The sequence below is a fragment of the Geospiza fortis genome, unplaced genomic scaffold, assembly GCF_000277835.1.
Source record: "Geospiza fortis unplaced genomic scaffold, GeoFor_1.0 scaffold246, whole genome shotgun sequence".
Lineage (NCBI taxonomy): Eukaryota > Metazoa > Chordata > Aves > Passeriformes > Thraupidae > Geospiza > Geospiza fortis.
In genome coordinates, this window is record NW_005054476.1 from 286,269 (window position 1) to 306,098 (window position 19,830).

Genomic DNA, 19,830 nt, shown 5'->3' on the forward strand with positions numbered 1-19,830 from the left:
CGGCCCGAGCAGCAGTAGGAGGGTCGGTTCCGGTACTGCGTGAGCGCTCCGGTAAGAAGGTGCTGTTTGTCTTAAAAGTTAGTTACGGGGGGATTTTACGTCTCAGTAACAGGGTGCAGGTGTCCGGAACCGGGGCACCCACCTGCCCGCTGCCCGGCTGGTAAGCGGTGTACCCAGATGTCGTAGCCTTGTAACCTGCTCTCCATAATCAACAGTTACACCAACTTAAAGTAAGGTTTGGTAAGGGGAATCGGCGTTCCTGTGATGTTGGCATTTTTTCGTTTCCCAGTAAATTGTTCAGAATGTTCATGTAGCTGTGTTCAAATTTGCCAAGTGCCCTTGGTTGTTTCTTTAATATGGAAAGAGGTTCTTTTTCCTTGTGAAGAAACAGAAAGTACCAATAGCAAGAACCTGGCAGAACTTTTTTTTCTCGAAGAGAGACAGTAGCAGGTTGTCCCTTATTATTGGGTGAACAGATTTACTAATGCTAGAATAAGGCTTAGAAAAAGAAGATCTTACGGGGGACTTGCACTGTGTCCCACCTAAGGATCTGCTCCACTGAGCATCCTCTGACTCATTCCAAATATGTAATCCATAAAACAACCTGTTTCATTTCAAGATAGGCATGTTTCCTTAATAGTAGCCTTTTTGCATAAATGAATTTCTTTAGTAGTAATCCTTTTGCATTTGCTTATTTGTGAGAGAAACAGCTGAGGGGTAGAGATGGTAGATAAACTTGTTACTGATGTGGAGGTGATTAACAGGAAAGAGCTGCTTGCTTCTTTCAGCCAGAGCATTACAACAGTCAAGTGACACTGGGAGGCAGAAGATTGAAAACAAGTACAAGACAGTGGGTTTTTACATTGTGCTCAAGTGAGCTGTAGTGTGTTACCCTCCCACTCCCACACTCCCTAGTGTCTGCGAGTCAGAAAGCTTATGTAGGTCCAAAAATGACTGGATGAAAGAATTCAAAATTTCATAAGAAACAGACATTTGTAATCGGTCTTTGAAAACTTCTAAGCTGTAAGGAAATGGATCTGGAAAGGACATGTGGAGAAGATGTTAAAGAGTATTCATTCTTTCTCCCGTTTCCAAGCATCAGCTCTTGACTACTATGAGACAACATCTTGGGCTGGATGGGCTCCATGGATATGATGTGGTTGTTCTTTCATGCACATAGCTTTTCTGAGATGATCACAGAAAGGGAAGTGAAAAGCTACAACATTTGTACAACTGTGGTTTTTGGTTTTGTACATCTGATAGTGTTGGTTTTTGGCCCAGTTCCCATGTATTTTTCTGTATGCTGCCCAGCTGTAAGGCATTTAAAGATTACCAACAAACCTGGCTAATGCATTTTGACATATGTGTAGTATAAATTAGTAATTCCTAAGGATTATAACTTTCTGAAAAGCAGTAATGGTGATAAGGAGTACATTCAGGTTTCAGTTGCTTGGGTTGGCACTTCTGTGTGTTATTACACCAGGTATTCAGACCCCCAAGAAAGGGATCCGCACACTGAAAACTGCATGTGTAGCAGGTTCTGTAATTTTGTGGTTCTTAACCTATACTATGTTAAACCTATGCTATTTTATGGGCTAATATGTGCAAATTATTTTAGTCAGTCAACAGGCTGGCTGTGACCATCCTATAAATGCCTTGCTGAGAGGCAGGAGACTGTATCTGAAATGAGTAGTCCAGGTAAGTTCAGAGGAATTAAGCTTAAAGCATTTACCTGGCAGTTACAGCTACAGAATCATCAGGAGTCATATGGTGACTCCAGCTTTTGAGGTCTTCCAAGAAATATTGATAAAGGAACTAAGAAATGTACCAGATGAGTCATAAAAAGCTCAGTTCTGCAACATAAACAGCGGGGTGCTGAATCCAGCAAGGGAGTACATTTTGCGTAATTGTCAACAAGTCAAGCCTCATCAGGCTCTCCCTGAAACACTCGAGGAAGGCTTTGCCAGGGTTTGCAGTGTGACCAACCACGAGGCAGAGATCACTCTGCTTTTAGTACAACAGAGACAGCTGTGAAGAAAGAGGAGGTCTTTAATTGCCCCAACCCAGATAAAGGCAGGTGGTGGGGTAAATACCAGCCTGTCAGAGATCCACCCATCCTCCTGCAACAGGCCCTGTTGTATTATCCAACTGCTGCATGGCTTGTCTGGTGGGTCAAGTAGCTAGCCCATGCTCTGTGCAGGATTCCCTTGTGCCAGTCAAAGACCTTTTCCTTTCAAATTGACTGTGGAGTGAAGTTGACCTGTGTGTGTTTTTGTGGTGCATTGTTGTTTGCTGGGAGAAGTCTTTCTTCATGCTTGATTTCCAGGCAGGGACAAGTCAGCATCCTAAATCTTACTCAAAAGGTGCATAGCTGTCTGCAGACCTCTTTCAGTTTTGCATGTGCTGGGAGCTTTTGTCTCACAAAAAATATCCCATTTTCTTAATTTTTTTAAAATCAATTTATAACACATTATATAATTGACCACGGTACCCTCCCATCTTACAGAAAAGAGGTAAAGTTGACCCAGCTACTGTCTTGCCACATTGCATCTTATACAAACAGAGAGTGCCAACATTAAGTATTAATATTCCCTATTAAGGAATCTGGATACTGTTATTTCCGTATAATTTTGCAATACTGGGGACAATGCGCTAAGGCAGGACTGCAGGAGCCCTTGATTCTGTGACACCAGAGCCCTGTTGGGGCTTATGACACTCAGGCTTGTGACACTTGTCACAAAAGTGCAGTTTATAATTCTGTATCATCTGGCAGACTGGTGATGAAGAGGAGGCTGGTGTGTGTATTTTGGTCAAAATGTGTATGGAGAGGAGGACAATGCTACATATGCCTTAGGAATACTGCTGCAGTGCTTTCCTCGAGGGAAAATACCATGATAGTTGTTTGTGGTATACACAAATAGTACAGTGTTTAGTTTCTCAAATTTCTTTGTAAGCATCACACAGAGAAAAGTTAGGTATAATAGCCCAGAAATTTATTTCTTGCCATGGAGACTTTGTATACCATACGAAATACTTATGTATAGTTGAACTTGCAATGCAAGCCATCATATCTAAAGAGAATTTCAGGAGGTGTCATGAGGACTGTGCATCTCATAACGGTAGCCCAAACTTCTGGCCTTAGCTTAGTGTCAGAGCTATCTTATTTGTGGAGGGAGCAAGGCCTCTGACACCTGGAGTCTTGGTACCTGAAGTATTACATGCATCTCAGACTTGGTGAGGCTTTTGACAGACTCCTTGTGTCCCAGTGCTTTTCTGCCTCTCCCCAAGTCCTCTTTACTCTGCTAGAGAAGGAAATTAGGCTGCTTTGATGTGATCTGTTCTTTTTATGGTGTTCCTTTCTCCCTGCCTTCTTGGTGCTTAGAAATGCTATGTCAGTAAACAAGAATAAATGCTTCTTTTACAGATAATGCCTTCCACAGCCTAATAACAATAAAACCTTCCCAACTAACCAGCTAAAAAGTAGAGGCTTATTAGTTCAGAGCTTCAGCCATAGCCACCCCTGGGACTTAACATACCAAGTCTCCGTGTTCACCATTTTTCAGCTAACATTTTACAATTTTCTTTTTTAATTTGTGCAAGAAATAATGTCATCCCTACTACTTCTATGTGTCCGACTTCATACGCACGTGAAGCACTGATACTGGTGGAGGCTGCGGGCAGTGACAGGATGGAGCAGATGCTAGGACTTGGTTTGCCCATTGAGCTGGCTGTACCCATATTGATCTCCTGGGACAGAGCATCCTAAAGAGGGGAAGAGACCGCAGCAAAGGCTAGGAGGTAGGTCTGCAGCTCTATCTTACTGATGTGACAAGCTGTGACTTTGCCGGGTGAAATGACTTAAAGAGGGTGATTTACAGTGGGGCTTGGCAGAGAAGAGTCTGCAGGCAGCTTGGTGGTGGGGTGAAGGAAATGGAGAAATATTTTGAGCTGTTAATGGGAGCTTTTCTGCAGTGCCATGCAGTTTCTCCTGTTTCCCTGTCTAACAGGAAATTTCCACCCTCTTTTACAGTGCTTCTCCTTGCCAATGAACACAAATTCTGTCCCTTTGGGCTTAATTTTTGTTATTCTATAGTTTAAAGGTTAACCCTCTCTCCACTATAGTACTATTGCTTTAAACTCCCATATGAGGTGGAAAAAAGCTGTTAAACTCTAGATTGCCACAAATTAGAAGGGACTAAACTCTATTTGTTGGAGTATGTATTTGTTAGTGGTATTTTGTTTATTTGTTTTCTTGACTCCTGCCTTTATAGTATACGATGTGCTTGGCAAGCATGGATACCCCCATGTCACAAAGTCAGAGAATTGAAATTCTCAATGTATAAGCATCAGGCTTGGGAATTTTGATGACTGACTATCTCTGTGCCTTCTGAACACTTTCTTGCTTTAAAAGGACTGCGAATCCTCTGACTGGCATCACACAGTAGTATGGGATGCTGAGGGATTTGCTGAGAGACTTTTCAGGCCTCCAGTAAAAGAGCTTTTGTGAAAAGTTTCTGTAAAGCAGTTCAGATTAGTCGGGGTTGCAGAAGAATTATGTTCTCTCTTGTGCTGCTTTTATGACCCTGCAGAAGTTGCTTGCCTCTTTTCCCAGCCAAAGAGCTGAGACATTGACTTTCCTTACCTTGACATATCTCTGGGACATGAACATGCTGAAATTGATGTAAGATATTTTACTGAAACTGTGAGGATTGCCACTGGAAGCAGCCGGAAAGGAGAATCCAGCCTTTTCTAAAGAGCATACAGAGAGCTGGAGCTGAGTGGCAAACAGACAAGCAAAGCAACTTACTGCCTGCACAGGAAGTTCTGCTGGGAAATACAGATCCTGTGTGAGACAATCCTCTGGGACAAAGTTGTGTGTGATATCCATAACTGACAGATCTTTGCTGTGTTTCCCAGGTATGTGGCAAGAACATGTCTTTCTGCTTCCAGAAGCAAAAACCACACTGTGCTAAACTGTAGTCGTTTCTTACTGTTTTTCATGGGGATACTCTGCTGTTTTAAGTCTTCATGGTCTTAAAATTGGAAGGTTTATAATCTAATTACTTCTAAAAGTAATTACATATTTTTTCACATCTTGCAATTAGGTGTTTTAAGTAATTGAAGTTACTTAGCTCTTTAGTTGTCTGTCATTCAGAGAAAATGTAAGTGAAAAGTAAGTAATCTAACTTACTCAGGCAGGCAAGCCAAAACAAGGGAGTGAGATGTGCAGAATGAGGCTGGTGCTAAGTGTAACTGTGTTGGAGGGGTGCAGGCTGAGGCTCCAGTGCAGAGCAAGTGGGTGGAAACTCAGACAAACTTGATAGAATCAACTGATTGAGATTTAATGACAATAAAATGTACTCCCACAGAAATCCCATGGTCCCTATCAATAGATAATTTTGTAATGGAAATTACCAGCTAACAGCAGTAAAAAAAATAGCACATTAATAAATTAACTTTTCCAGTTAGCAGCATTGAATAGTTAAGTAGTGATAAAAGTTTAATTCAGACAGATAGTTTACAAAAAATTAAAATAAATAGCTTAGGAAAGCACACGATTACTTTTCCTTTTCCCTAGTTTCCCAGGAACATCCTCCCCTCTGTCTTTCCCATAGACCTATCCCCTCAGACTTGATTTTTATAGACCGCAGGGAAAACCAGGAGGAGCTAACTAAATTTTTGCATAGGGTTCGTCATGCAAACCACCAAGTTTGCATTGCTGTGTGAGCAGGTGTGTTTTAAACAAACAGAGATATTTCTCAGGGGGAATTTTCCTGAAGTGTTTTTACTTTGAGGAGAGGGAATTGTTCCCTCTTTAAGTTCCTGCTTTATGGTGTTGGCTGCTGAAATACCCTGTGACCTGGTTTCCAAGGAAAGGTGTACACACTGCTTTTGCTTCAGATGTCTTTGAGTGATGGGAGTGTAACAGGTTAAAGAAATCTCTTGTTCTGCTATTCTGATTTTTGTTGTTGTTAATGCTACCTACATGAAAGTACTTACTCTTTTCAATCCCTCTCTCCATTCTCCTTTTTTGTAATTTCCCAACCTCTATTCTGCTGCTCCTGCTCTTCTCAGCACACATTCCCTTTTTCTTTTTTTAACCTAGGTGACAGCAAGGAATTTGATTCATATGCAGAAGGGTTTCTTCACGCAAGAAAGAATCGATTGCTGGGGTAAAAGCACTTGTATTCCCCTACAACTGTTCTCCCTCTTTCATCTCCTTCCACAGACTTGCACTCAAACTTGACCTTTTCACTTCACTCTTGCTCTGTGGCAAGCACAGAAGCAGGCTGCCCCACAACGCTTTCATAGTAAGCACCATGTATTTCAGATCCACTGAGGAGAGAGCACTTCCTGCTTGCAGCCTGAGGTTTCCAAGAATCCCTATTCTAGTAACAGTCAACATGTCTTGTCAGTCTATGCTCTGCGTAAACCAGTCCCAAGCAGATGTGGGAAGAGGTTGTTCCCACCAGCTGGCTGTCTTGCACGGCACCAAAAGTAGTTTATGGCATCTGTAGAAAGTTACAGACCGCTTTGATCAGTATTGCTTAATTAGAAAATAAGTATTATAAACGTGATAATGCTGTGCATTAGGAGAGATCCTGGCTTTTGTTTTCTGTAGCTCAATGTAGCTGGGAGTTGAGACTGGATTTTTGCTTGCCTACTGAGCAGGTCCTTCAAGAAGGACTGGCAAGGACAGAGCTGGGGGGGCCAGTGGACATTGATACATACCTTGTTTTCCTCAGGAAAGTTGTGATGCATTGGTTATTGCAGGCAGACAGGTTACAGACTTCCTCAGGTAGTCCTGCCTGCATGCCTGCTGCTAAGCCAGTTGCTTCAGCTCTCTTTGCGTAGAGATCCGTTCTTTTTTCCTGAACAAAACCCAACCTTCAAAGCAGGAGTTTTATCCTTCTACCTGGAGGTACCTCTGCTATCTTAGCTCCACCAGGCTCTGTGCTTTCTGTCATGGACCTGGATGATTCATAATGGCTCCAACCTGCAGGGGACATCCAGGGAGCTTGTGGGCATTGTAGATTCACCTGGAAGCTTCTACTTTTAATCACTGAAGCACTTGAGTGTAATGCAGCACAGTCTATATCAGAAAAGACAACAAGGAAAGGGAATGGAATGCTGGGGAGTTGAAAAATTCTGTATTTTCTCAAACAAGGTAGTTCAGAAGCTGTTAATTCAATGTGCTCTGAATACAACTAGACAAACTGGGAACACCTCTGCACTGTGTGGACAGCAGGTGAGACTTGTCATGCTGAGCAAGAGGAGTATGAGAGCTGGTAATTTGTTCCTGCTCAGGGTGAAGGGAGATATAGACTTCTCTGCAAGAATGACGTTGGCCTCACAAAGTTGCACAGACTGGGAGTCTGGGTACATTGAAGTTGTGGAAAAAGCAAAAATAATAGTGTGAGGAACTGCAGTAATGCCCTGGTCTCTCACAGAAACCAGGTCTCTATAATATTATTAAAGTCTTTCTAAAGAAAAAACTCATCTTCAGAGACAGTGTGAGCCCAAAGCCTGCCAGTTTCTTTGTGCTGATGAAGGGAACCTGTCCATTCCTCTGAACTCTCAAATACCTCTTTAAACATTTACAGAGGGGTGTTCTCAAAGAAGCTGGTGTATGTTAACCATTGGAGGTCAGCCAGAGCAGGATCTTGGTTCTCTGAGGTAACTCAGACTTGTGCTGGCCAGAGCAGCTTCCTGGCTTTTCTGTGTTGCATCTGAGTACCATTCTGGGATGGAGGAGCTGCTGGGGTGTTCCTGGGAGAGGATCAGGGTTATGTGTGATACTGCTACCCCTGGAATTTCTCACATTAGAGGTGCAACAAGGCTGTGCCGTTGCAAGCAGGGTTGGCAGAGCTGGCAGTTAGGGTGCAAAAGCTGGGCTTTTTCCTTGCTGCTGTTTGTTGTTCCAGGGATGCTTTGTCCAGCCCATCTCACAGTTCATGTTTTGGGATGAATTGTTGATCCTTTGCAGTTCCTGGTATCTTTCCACCAGCTGCAGAGTGCATCAGATGCTTAGTTTGGGAAAGGTGCGTAGTAGAGCAATGCTCTGCTATGCTCACATGCATAGTAGAGCAACTAGGATGCAGAACAAGTTGTCTGCTGATTTTTTTTCAAGGCCAAATCTAGAAGTAGTCTAGGTAGATTCACGACATTAAGTTCTGCTTCCTAACATTAAGTATGACTAGATGTTATGTGACAACCTCAAGCAGTCTAGTGGAAGTGTTCCTACCCATGGTGGGGGAGTTGGACTAATGACATTTAAAAGTCCCCTTGCAAGCCATGTATTTCCATATTTCCATAATTCTATGAAACAACATATGATGGTGTACAGTTTCTCAGTAGGAGTGATAGTTTAAACATGATTTTACCCTGAAGAAATGGAGGTATATTTTGTAAAAAATGTTATTCCCAGTGAATTAATATATGTGCTCACACGTGGTTCTCCAATTTCGACCACCACATCTCATAATGTAGAGTTTTACCTGACTGCTGTGTTCTTCTTCCGATTAAAAACGACAGCAGTTCCTTTTTTTTTTCCCCTATGTGTTTATGAGGAGGTGGATAAGGCTTCCCTCCCCTTTCTGTATGTGTGGTCTGCTTCCCTCCAGGAAAAGATGCTGGACTGGTATGAGGTGTCCAATGCTACCTTAAAATGCAGTTCCCCAACACACCCACAAGAATTTCTTTGCATAGCACTTAGAAAATGCACAGTTAATAAGGCTCACTTCTCACTGATTTGGTAAATACAGGGAAAATTCTGTTGGGCACACTCAAAACCAATTTAAACCTTGCCTACACTGGTTGGTATTGTTTCCACAGCATCTTAGATATTCAATGTTATGGAATTATTAATAATAAAAACTAAATGATATAGGAATCAGAAGCTTCAATTTTGCAATAGTCATGATACCTGCGATGTGATAGTGCACAGTGGCCTTAGCCAGAGTATTTAGATCAGAATGCAGAAAAAGTTACAGAGCACTCAGGTGAAACAGCAGAATAGTTTTGCAGATCAGCAGATCATCACTCCCTCTTAGGGTCTGCCTTGGAGGCCACAAGTCCCACTGATGCTTTTATAAATTTTTACAGAAAAGAACATTTTTTTTTTTTAATTATTAAAAGATACAAATGAAGAAGCAAACATTGTTCTAATTTATCCTAATTTTGATGAAAATACCCTAATCTGTAAAACAAGCCAAAAGGTGGATTGTTGCTCTCTGTAATACTTCATGCTTATTCAAAATGGAATTTCTTTTAGAACTCAGTTTAGTTCAAACAGAAAACACTGAAACAGAAAATATTTCTATTGAGTTTGTAAGGCAGCCATTGACTTGAGGCAATGTGCGTGTGTTTTTGGGGTGCCAGTGAAATGCAGAATTGTTCAGTTGTTCGCATGGTTCAGAGAGCAGCGTGTTCAGGGTTTTCCAGCCTGGTTGCATCTGATGTTAGCAACACACCTTACCCTTGCCTAATATTTTTAAACTTCATTGTCACAGAAGACACACTTAGAGCCTTGCTGTCAATCAGAAGAGTTGCAATTAGTGCCTGGGGTTCATGACTGGAAGCTTTTAGCTGGGTCACTTCCCAGCTACCACATTCCTGAAGTCAGAGTCCTGCCACGTGACGCCTGAGGACCTGGGGAGAGGATTTCCTCCCTTTCCTGACAACTTCACCCATTTTCATTTTGGGATTGAATCCTGAGCAGTGGGCATGGCTTTATGAATTCAGAAACGTTTGACACAGTAGTCCTTGCCATTGAGGTCATGATCTTTGTGAGGCTGAACTGTTGTTGGTCTCGAGGGATGGATGCTTTATCTTCGTCCATCTTCTCTGAATGTGAGCAGCAGTTGTGAAGGGAGAGACAATTCCTCGACTTTAGTAATTTTTTTTTTTGCATTACAAGTGCTAGTGATAAGGGAAATGCAGATTTTTTTTGGACATAATGAACTGATAATGGATCTGTTAATCAGATACAAATGCATGTGTTTGTTTTTGGCCAACATGGAGGGGGTAAAATCTGTGAGGTTTATTAATAGGATGGTGCAGAGGCAGGAGAAGAGGATTTCCTTGGGAGCCCAGGTTCATGAAAGGGCTGTGTAACCCAGGGAGGATCTGGATAGAAGTCTTACACTGCGTGAAGACGTGGGACTCCTGCCCTCCTCAAGTGCTGGAACAAGCAAATGTACCTCAGGAGTCTTCTCACGTGTAGAAAAGACAAGTAACACATTTTACAGAACAAAGCCATATGTCAATGCCAAGCTCATAATAAAAGATCGTAATATAAAATCTTGATACAAAAGATGGAACCTTGCATGTGTATTCTATGGCATCACCTAAGGAAAAAGTTTCTGTGGGCAAGATAGCCAGAGTTAGCATCTGGTCAGTGCTACCCAAGCTAGGTGCTTTGGACAGCAATAGGTTGCTCTTTTCATCTGCCTTGTTCATTAATTCTGCGCTCCTCTGGAGAGGAGGGTGTGTATGGATGGTACAACTCCATGTCTGAGTAGGGCTTTGAGTCTGCATGTGGTAAAAAATAAAGTTTTTCAGATGAGTCAAAATCTGATGAGGTGTGTGATGGGCCTTCTATCACAAGAGATTTAATCCCTCAGTTTCCCACTGTTCATCAAGAAATCCCAGTTTTTGCTGAATTTACCTTTATACTGATAAATGATTTAGAAGGGAAACAAAGGTGATGAAGGGTCTAGAAAGTAAGTCATATGAGGAGTGACTGAGGAGCTGGAGTGGAGTTTTTTAGCCTGGAGAAGAGGAGGTCCAGGGGAGACCTTACTGCTGTCTACAACAACATGAAAGAAGGTTGTCGCAAGATGGGGGTCAGCCTCTTCTCCCAGACAACGAGCAACATGATGAGAAAAGGCCTTAAGCTGTACCAGGGAAAGTTCAGGTTGGATATGAGGAAGAATTCCTTCACAGCTAGAGGGATAACCCTGATAATTCCAGTGCCTGGTTAACTTATGGAGAAGATTATTCTGGGAGTTATTGAAAAATCCCTGAATGAAAATGCAGTCATGAAGCCAGCATGGCTTCATGAGAGGAGGGCCCTGCTTGACAAACTAATTCCCTTTTATGACAAGGTACTCACCTTGTTGATGATGTGATCTTTTTTGATTTCAGTAAAACTCCTGATGCTGTCTGTCACAGGATCCTTCTGGATACGTCATGCAGTGGGTGAACAGCTGGCTGAGGGGTCAGACACAAAGGGTTACAGTGCATGGGGTGACTTCAGGCTGGTGACCTGTCACCTGTGGGGTTCCACAGGGCTCCTCTTTAGGGCCAGAGCTCCTCAACATCTTCATTAATGACTTGGATACAGAACTCAAGATAAACTCAAAGATATAAACTGGGACACTAAACTGGTTGAAGGCAGAGAGGCCCTGTAGAGACATCTCAACTAATTAGAGGGCTGGGCAATCACCAATCATATGAAGTTTAACAAAAACAGGTGCTGGATTCTGCACCTGGGACAGGGCAAGCCTGGATGTACGGACAGACCGGGATGCGGGAGGCTGGGAGACCAGCCCTGTGGAAGCAGACCAGTGGGTCCTGGTCGATGGCAAGCTGAACATGGTCAGCAGTGCCCTGGCAGCCAGGAGGGCCACCTGTGTCCTGGGGGCATCAGGGACAGCATGGCCAACTGGGCAAGGGAGGGGATTGTCCTGCTGCGCTCTGCTCTGGGGCAGCCTCAGCTCGAGTGCTGGGGGCAGCTCTGGGTGCCACAGTGTAAGTGAGATACAAAACTATTGGAGAGGAGGAGGGGTCACAAGGATGGTGAAGGATCTGGAGAGGAAGCCATATGAGGAGCAGCTGAGGTCACCTGGTCTATTAAGCCCAAAGGAGACTGAGGGGAGGTCTCACAGTGACCTACAACTTCCTTGAGAGGGAAAGCAGATGGACAGGCACTGATTTCTTCTCAGTGGCAAGACCCGAGGGAGCAGTCTGAAGTTTTGTTCAGGGTAGTTTAAGTTAAGGAAAAGGGTCTTCACCCAGAGGGTGGCTGGGCTCTGGAAGAAGCCCCCCAGGGAAAGGTCACAGAGCATCAGCCTGACACAGTTCAGTACTCCCATGGTCCAGAGGTGGGCAATGCTCTCTGGCACATGATGTGACTCTTGGGGTATCCTGTGCTGGGCCAGGAGTTGTAGTTCACTGATTCTTGTGGGCCCCTTCCAACTCAGGACATTCTAAGATTCTATGGCTTTGTTTGGTTTCATAGCAACAGAATGTTTGGCACTGCGCAGAAACTGGCCAGGGCTGACACAGATAGAGAGGTTAGGGAGAAGTTTGGAATGTGTTGGATTTTTCCCCTCCTTTTTCTTTGTCCAGACTCGCCTTTTTGAAGGAGAGAATAAGAGAAGATTCACTCCTTGATTTAGGCAATCCCTGTTCAGGAAGGGGTGGTAGGTGTTGTCCTTGGTAGCCAGGGGGACACTGGGCAGAGGCATGGGGTGGGCTTCACAGAAAGGCCACACCACACAGGTCTGCTCCCTCCAAAGAAAAAGGCCAGGGCAGGTTACCTGTTTCCCCCTCTTTTTTTTTCGTGTGACTGAAAACCTACCTCTGGTTAGGAGCATTTTTTAAAAGTGATTTTTTCCAGGATCACAGATACGTAAAGGAAGTAAGTAAAGGGGAAGCCCAGATTAGACATTGGGCTGGGATTAATTTGAAGAAGAGATGAAGTAAAGCACCTGCTTGCTGTGGGAGAATGTGGGAATTTTGGCTTCATAGGGATATGAAGGTCTCACTTCATTTTGAGGATGATGAGGCACTGCAACATGTTGCCCAGAGAAGCTGTGGATTCCCTATCCCTGGAATTATTCAAGGCCTAGGAGAAGGTTCCCTGCTCTTGGCAGGGATTATGGAATGAGATTATCTTTAAGGTCCCTTCCACTTCAAACTATTCAATGATTCTATGAGATCTGCTTTTTCTCTTTCTTTGTTAGCATGTCTGGAGGCTGTTTCTAAAACCTGCTGAGAGTTGCTGAGCTTTGGTTTCTACAAAATAGGTATGTGTTGGCTGACCCTGGTCTGTACCTGGCAACCCCCAGGAGATAACATTTCCTTCTTTCTGTTGCCCTAGAATAGAAATATTGAGGACAAAGATGCACAGGGAAAGGCAAAGTCAAGGGAGAAGAGACAAATGAAAAAGCTCTGCCTTGACAAGCTGCAATTTGAATGTAGCTACAGCTTGCAAGACCTGACATCAAAGGGAATGCTAAAGATGCCCAAGTTAGTCTTGCAATATATTTAAATGCACATCTCAGTACTTCATTTTACGTACATATGTTGAGATGTTGAGGCATCTAAGCCACATCTGCTGCCCCCACCATTTTATTGGCTCTAGAAGCACTCTGAAAAGCTTCTATTCAAAAGAAAACACTGGGAGCTGTTCAATTTAAAAACAAAGTAGGTTTCGTTGAAGCTAAGTAGAGCTAAGTTTACTGCTGCACTTGTTATGTGGTTCTGGTCTAATTTTAATTTGGGGAACAATGCTGATTACACTCAGCCAGTAAAGCAAAGATACATGGAAGAGGATCTCTGTGTTTAGCTTTTATTTTGGTAATGACTCAGTTGTTAATGCGCTACACAGGAATTTTTTTTAATAACATGCTGTATAAAAAGGTGCCACATGTATTTTTGTGGTCACATCCAAGATTGTGTCACATGGCAGAGAGCAGGACAGATGCACTATTCCTTACTGCTGCCCCCCTTTTTCCTTCAGAAGGATACTTCCTTTGCATCTTCATACCAGTGGATGAAAGTGCTATGTATTCATCCACCTCTGTCTTCATAGCAAGTTAGAAGTATTTTCCAGAAGGAATCTGAAGTGAGAAAGGAGACTTTGGGCTTGTCAGATCTTGTTGGCACAGGATAGGAAGGAAATTCATTTCCTCTTGGACATCTTTATGAGCCAGTTCCAGCATTTGTGATAATGAGAATGCAGCGTTTCAATACTAAAACTTTCATGCTTTTTAAAAAAACAATACTAATATCTACCATTAAGCACACATTCTTTGCAGACTTACTAGACATCCCTTTGCTGCTCCCATTGAATGCCTTGTAGTTACTCAGGAAAATAAACAATCCTTCCTACTCACATGGATGACAGTAATGTTTTCACCAATCCCGAGTTTGCTGTACTTCAGTTTGTGGCTCATTAGGAATTTTAAAAAGATTTGGTAAAAATCAGTGGGAGTCTTGTTCTCATACTCTTATTTGACTGGAAATCATATGGTTTATTGCCTTCACTTAGCGAATTCAGGGGAATGAAATTTTAAAATTATGATTAGGAAGAAACTAGAGATTACCAGTGGCCTTCCTAATAAAGTGGGATTTATGCTATAGACAGACTGGTGTGCACATATCTTTCTTAGAGGTTGGAATGGTCTCTGATGATTTCAGAGATGATTTCTGATTTAAAGTAACACTATGTCTTTTTTTCTTGCAGAATGAAGAGACGCAAGTGGTCCTACAAATGTCCCTCACGAAGGAAGATCTTGATTCTGTGTGTTACTGGGTGGCTGATTGCGCTGCTGAAGCTCCTCCATGTCGAAAGACACTTTTTTCCCTCTAGAGGCATTTACTTAGTTGAGCACTTCTTGAGCACTTCTTCTTATGTTAGAAACAGATATTCATACCCTAGAAATGAGTTCCAGTATGAAATTAATTGTTCATCTATATATGAACAAGATCCTCATGAAATTGGCAAGAGTTTGGAGATAAGAAGAAAAGAAATAGTTGATTTAGCTGATGAAGATGTTGTAGCAATGACAAGTGACTGTCATGTGTATCGTTCACTTAGGAAATACCAGTTAAAACCTGTTTCTCCAGAGGAGGAGAGTTTTCCAATTGCCTATTCTTTGGTTGTTCACAAAGATGCAGCAATGGTAGAAAGGCTCATACATTCATTGTACAGTCGTCAAAATATTTACTGCATTCATTATGATCAAAAAGCAGCAAAAAATTTCAAATCTGCTTTGAACAATCTAGCTAAATGCTTCCCAAATATTTTCATTGCATCAAAATTGGAGACAGTGGACTATGCACATATTTCACGTCTGCAAGCAGATTTCAATTGTTTGTCTGATTTGATGGACTCTCCAGTTCCTTGGAAGTATGTTATCAATTTGTGTGGCCAAGATTTCCCTTTGAGATCAAATTTCGAGTTGGTTGCTGAACTGAAGAAACTTGGTGGAGGAAACATGCTGGAAACTTCAAAGCCGAGCAGTAGCAAAAGAGAACGATTTACTTATCACTATGAACTTATGAAAGTGCCTTATGAATACATGCAGATGCCTGTAAAAACCAACATTTCCAAGAATCCGCCACCTCATGATATTGAGATATTTGTAGGCAGTGCCTATTTTGTTTTAAGCCGAGAATTTATTCAATATACCCTTGAAAGCTCGCTTGCAAAAGATTTTTTTGAGTGGTCAAGGGACACATACTCTCCAGATGAACATTTCTGGGCCACACTTGTACGTGTCCCCGGCGTCCCTGGGGAAGTTCCAAGGTCATCCCAGGATGTAACAGACTTACAAAGCAAAACTCGTCTGGTGAAATGGAATTATCTTGAAGACTATTTGTATCCTCCCTGCACTGGTACCCACCTTCGCAGTGTCTGCATCTATGGGGCTGGAGAATTAAGGTGGCTTCTGAATTACGGACACTGGTTTGCCAACAAGATTGACTCCAAAGTAGATCCTGTCCTGGTAAAGTGCTTGGCAGAAAAGGTGGCAGAACAACAGAAGGAGTGGGTGCATTTGTCCTCTGATGAGCACTTTCTGCACTTAAGTTCTACAAATGCCTTGACATAGCAGCGCTATGTTCTCTGCTGTCCCTGCTGTGTGCACAGCACCTGCAGTCCTGCTGCCTTGACCGGCTGCAGGGTGGCAGTGAGGAAAAAGTCCATTCTGTATAACGTCTGGGGCCCTACAGAGCCAGGTGCCTGGCTAGTTATTTTTGTAAAGTAATTTCTCACTGAATAACTGTTTTGCCACATTAAACCTGTAATTGTCTTCAGGGTGATTCTGAGATGGTGAAGTTTGCTTTTGGAGGCTCTTACGCTCTCTGTCCCAGTGGAGTATTTCAGAAATGTATTTTACTTCAAGTGTGTTTGTATCTTTTATGAGAAACTTCAGCGCTTCTGTCTGCCTGTCCTCTTTTCCTTCACTTTTGCTTTTATTAAAGGAAAAAAGGGAAGACCTCTGTATCTGCTACCTCAGGAAAACTGCAAGTGCCCATCTCACAGAAAAAACCAAGAGATCAACAGGACCACCAAATGAGCCATGTGACCCCACCTGAAGTTCCACACTTCTCATCTGTGGGAGCTGCATAGATCTTTGCAATGTGAATATGACTGGATGATATAAGGGAAAGAAGATCCCTGTATAGTGCATTGTGTGTACCATTGTTCTCTTCTCCCAGCTAACCTGGGTGTTGCTTTTCCTTCTGCAAAGCATGTGGTCAGGTGCTGTGCCAACACTGTTGGTTTCACAAACAGTGAAAGTTTTTTGAGATAGTTGTGCACTATTGAGGGCACACAGTTGTGTGTTCTCCAAAGGCAAGATACATGCCTGCCCTAAGGGCAGTCTCTGCAGCCACGTGGGGGAGGTATTCGTGCCAAAAGAGGTCAATCTTCATTTCTGTCTCTGCCTGTAGGAATATGTATATGTGAAATCCCAGTCCTCTTGAGACAGTATTCCTACACACAGAGCTATTTCCAGCTGGTGTTCAGCAGTGTGGTGCTTTGTTGAATCTTGAACACACAAAGTTGAGCAGGAATCATAAGAATAGCCATATTACAGAAATGAAGGCCCTGCATTAAGTGTGTTTCTGTGCAAGTCCTGTGGCTGTGCACTACCATGATCCCAGGCTGACAGGTGCCTGAATTGGCCCTGGTTCAGCTGTGGAGCAAGAGTTCTCCTGCTTGCCATGGCCCTGCCAGGCCTCCCAGCAGTGGAATGGCTCAGGAGCCTCCTCGCAGCTGGGCTTCCCACACTCCAGCATGAGGGAAGTGTTTGCAACTGCAGGGGTCTCTGCAGAAACTTCTGCAACTCAGAAATGCCACTGGCATTTTGGGGGTTTCCCTGGAGTGCTGCCCGGCCACAAGTTCAATTTTGGTGGTTCCAATGGATCTCAGGGTTTAGCTTTCTCCATGCCACTGGCTTCTTTCTAGCCATCTGTCTTTTATTAAGGAACCTTTCCCCATGAGTGACTTTGGGATATCTGTATCTGGTCTTACTTATCTACAAATTGCTGTAGTAATGACCATATATCAATGAAAAATCGTTGTTCCTTATTTGAGCTGAAAGAACCAAGCTGCTTTTTAGTCTCAGATTTTGTTTATAGATTTAGTCACAGTGAAGTCGTTCGTGGCTCAAGACTGGTCAGGATTCTCAGGCATTTTTCCACATTTGTGGCAATGGTTTTCAGTAAGTTCTCAGACAAGCCACCTGAGTTTTCTGTTTCAGGTGTTCCCATTGTGAAATGGGAACCATAATCTTCTATTGTCTTACTAAGCACTTTGAAACCTGTGGGTGTTGTGGGTTTGGTTGCACAATACTAATTCTTTAGTATTAACTTATTTTGTGGATAATTTATTATCCACAAAACTATTTATGGAGTCTGTGGCTGCACAGGTCAAGTATTTCTTAAATGTACTGTTTCTGAAATAAATGGGGATTATTTTTAAAGTCTGAGTTGCATACTTCAGTGACATGCCCTGTCTGCCCAAGGCTGTCCTTACTTGATGTAATTTATAAATACTTTGTAGAAAATTAAATATTGGTAGTAGTTACAGATTCATGTAGTAGTGCTTGCGTATAAAATAGAGTCCTCATGTGGTTAAAAAGTTAATAAAAGAGAATGTTAGGATCCCAGAGGCCCAAGCTACAGCCTTCTGTACATATAAATTGATGATATATTTGAAATTTTGTATTTATTTAAACTGGCTTTATGTATGTATGTACACATATACCCATTTGAGTTTAATTGTAGTTGTTTGATCTGCCATAGATTTATAAAAATAATCCACCAGCCCATTAAACTTCATTGAAGTGTGTGATTTTGATCAACATGCAACTTTGTGCTATTTTAACTGAATTGGCTTGAATGATGCCTGTCATTTAACGAGTTTGGAAGAAGGCACCTCGTTCTTCCAAGGTGGTGGAGAAGTGGGGGCGAGTGTGGCGCAGTGTGAGGCAGCATCAGCCACTGGTTTGCTAGATGAGGAAGTGGGCAGTGTACAGACATAGCTGCAACTTTATGAAGTGCTGATTTTCCAGTGAATTCTAGATGTTTCTGCTGTTCTGAAAGCTGCTTTAAAGGCTTTTCAAGGTTCTAGAAAGGCAGTTCACAGAAATCAGTCATTGGATTGGTGAGGCTGGAATATCCTCTAGTCCAGCATCATGCTCACAACAGGATTAACACTGAATTTGAGCTGGTTTTCTTGGGTTTTCCTGGGACTTTTGCAGATCTCTAGGGAAGGAGGAATATTTTCCATTGTTTCCAAAGAAAAGAACAGTCAAAATATAAATGTCTTAACTTTTGAATAGTTTTCTCTCTGTTTTTTGGCTTTGCATTCAGCAGTGTTGCCATACTGATGCCTGGATCACAGTTAAGTGATTAGACTACAGGGATGGGTAACATCCTCATCATCACTGCTCTTTACATGGGTAGGTCTGCCATTGCTGGACCCAAGGCATGATACACAAACTTTGTGTGAGGAATGTGGCTGAACCTAGTTAATGGCAAAACAAAAAGTTTTATTTCAGCTGAAACTTATAGGCACTTACTCTCACATGGTTTGTTGGGGGCCTTTTTGGTGGTTTTCTTTGTATGTTTGTTGGTTTGATTTTATTTTCCTTAGTAAAGCTTAGATTTCCTTTTTCTTTTTTCCTCTTCATTCTTTTCCTCACTTCTGAGAGATTCCCCTTGTAAGTTATTTTACAATTGTGAAGTACACATACATTTGCACATATTGGTTTCTTCTTTATTTGTTCTGCTAAAGAAGCACTATGCTGGCCTTCTTCCACCCACCCTGCCCTGTGCTTGTCACCTGGAGAACCTGGACTATCAGGTGACCTAGTTTTCCCATTCAGGAAGGATGCATAAGCAGAGCAATAGTACTGCTCCTGGCTGTCAGCACTGGTGTACGTGTCCAGCCCACCATTTTATTAGTGTCTGAAAACAGCAAAAATGCTGAATGCATTCCAACACACACAAATTAAGTAAGGAAGAAAAGGAAATAATGAGCTTTAGTGAAAGAGATGCAGAGCCAACATTTGTACTACTTGTCTTGTTAATGAATTTATTAGGCTAGACATGTAATCCGGAGGATAATATATACCAACATAAATGCCTCACTACGTATTTTCTTGGGCATGGGAATAAAAGGATGTGAAAGGAAGGACTAGGAATTAGACTCTTATCTGTAATTGTAATTAAAACAGACTTGGCCTGTTGACTATTTCTATGACTACATTGTCGTTACTGTGGCATTTAAATCAGAGTGGATAAACGTAAGAAAACCAGTATCTGGGCAGCAAGTGTGGACTGCATGTGGTGCACTGATGTGTGTTTACAGTGTGACCTTGAGTTTTATTTCAGGTATAATATCTGTTTTAACTCGATGTTTTTACAGAACCTGGGCTGTTCCTGGTGAAGATAATTTCCAGTCACGGACGTGATACTGCAAAACAATGTGATCTGTTACTGAGATGCAGTGAATCTGTACTGGAAGTACCCCAGTGCTGTCTAGTATTTCAACCTGACAGTTACACAGTCTATCCTGGTCCTGTT

At 42.5% G+C, this 19,830-nt stretch overlaps 1 protein-coding gene across 2 annotated transcripts; it reads left to right on the top strand.

The window, feature by feature from the left end:
- GCNT4 (glucosaminyl (N-acetyl) transferase 4) lies at positions 1-16,012 on the top strand. 2 transcript variants are annotated; one of them, XM_005428264.2, is made up of 4 exons: positions 1-51; positions 3,601-3,798; positions 12,972-13,034; positions 14,477-16,012. In XM_005428264.2, the coding sequence occupies exon 4, from the start codon at positions 14,478-14,480 to the stop codon at positions 15,843-15,845; it is 1,368 nt and encodes a 455-aa protein (XP_005428321.1). In that variant the 5' UTR covers positions 1-51; positions 3,601-3,798; positions 12,972-13,034; position 14,477; the 3' UTR covers positions 15,846-16,012. The 2 variants fall into 2 exon arrangements, 1 of the variants encoding a protein (XP_005428321.1); XR_004082479.1 differs by lacking the exons at positions 1-51; positions 3,601-3,798; positions 14,477-16,012 and adding exons at positions 4,808-4,917; positions 6,107-6,173 and having other exon boundaries at positions 12,972-12,997.
- The last annotated feature ends 3,818 nt before the right edge of the window (positions 16,013-19,830 follow it).

Bases quoted from the DNA above. Each gene is read 5' to 3' on its own strand.
- GCNT4 (XM_005428264.2), top strand. From the start codon at position 14,478: ATGAAGAGACGCAAGTGGTCCTACAAATGTCCCTCACGAAGGAAGATC.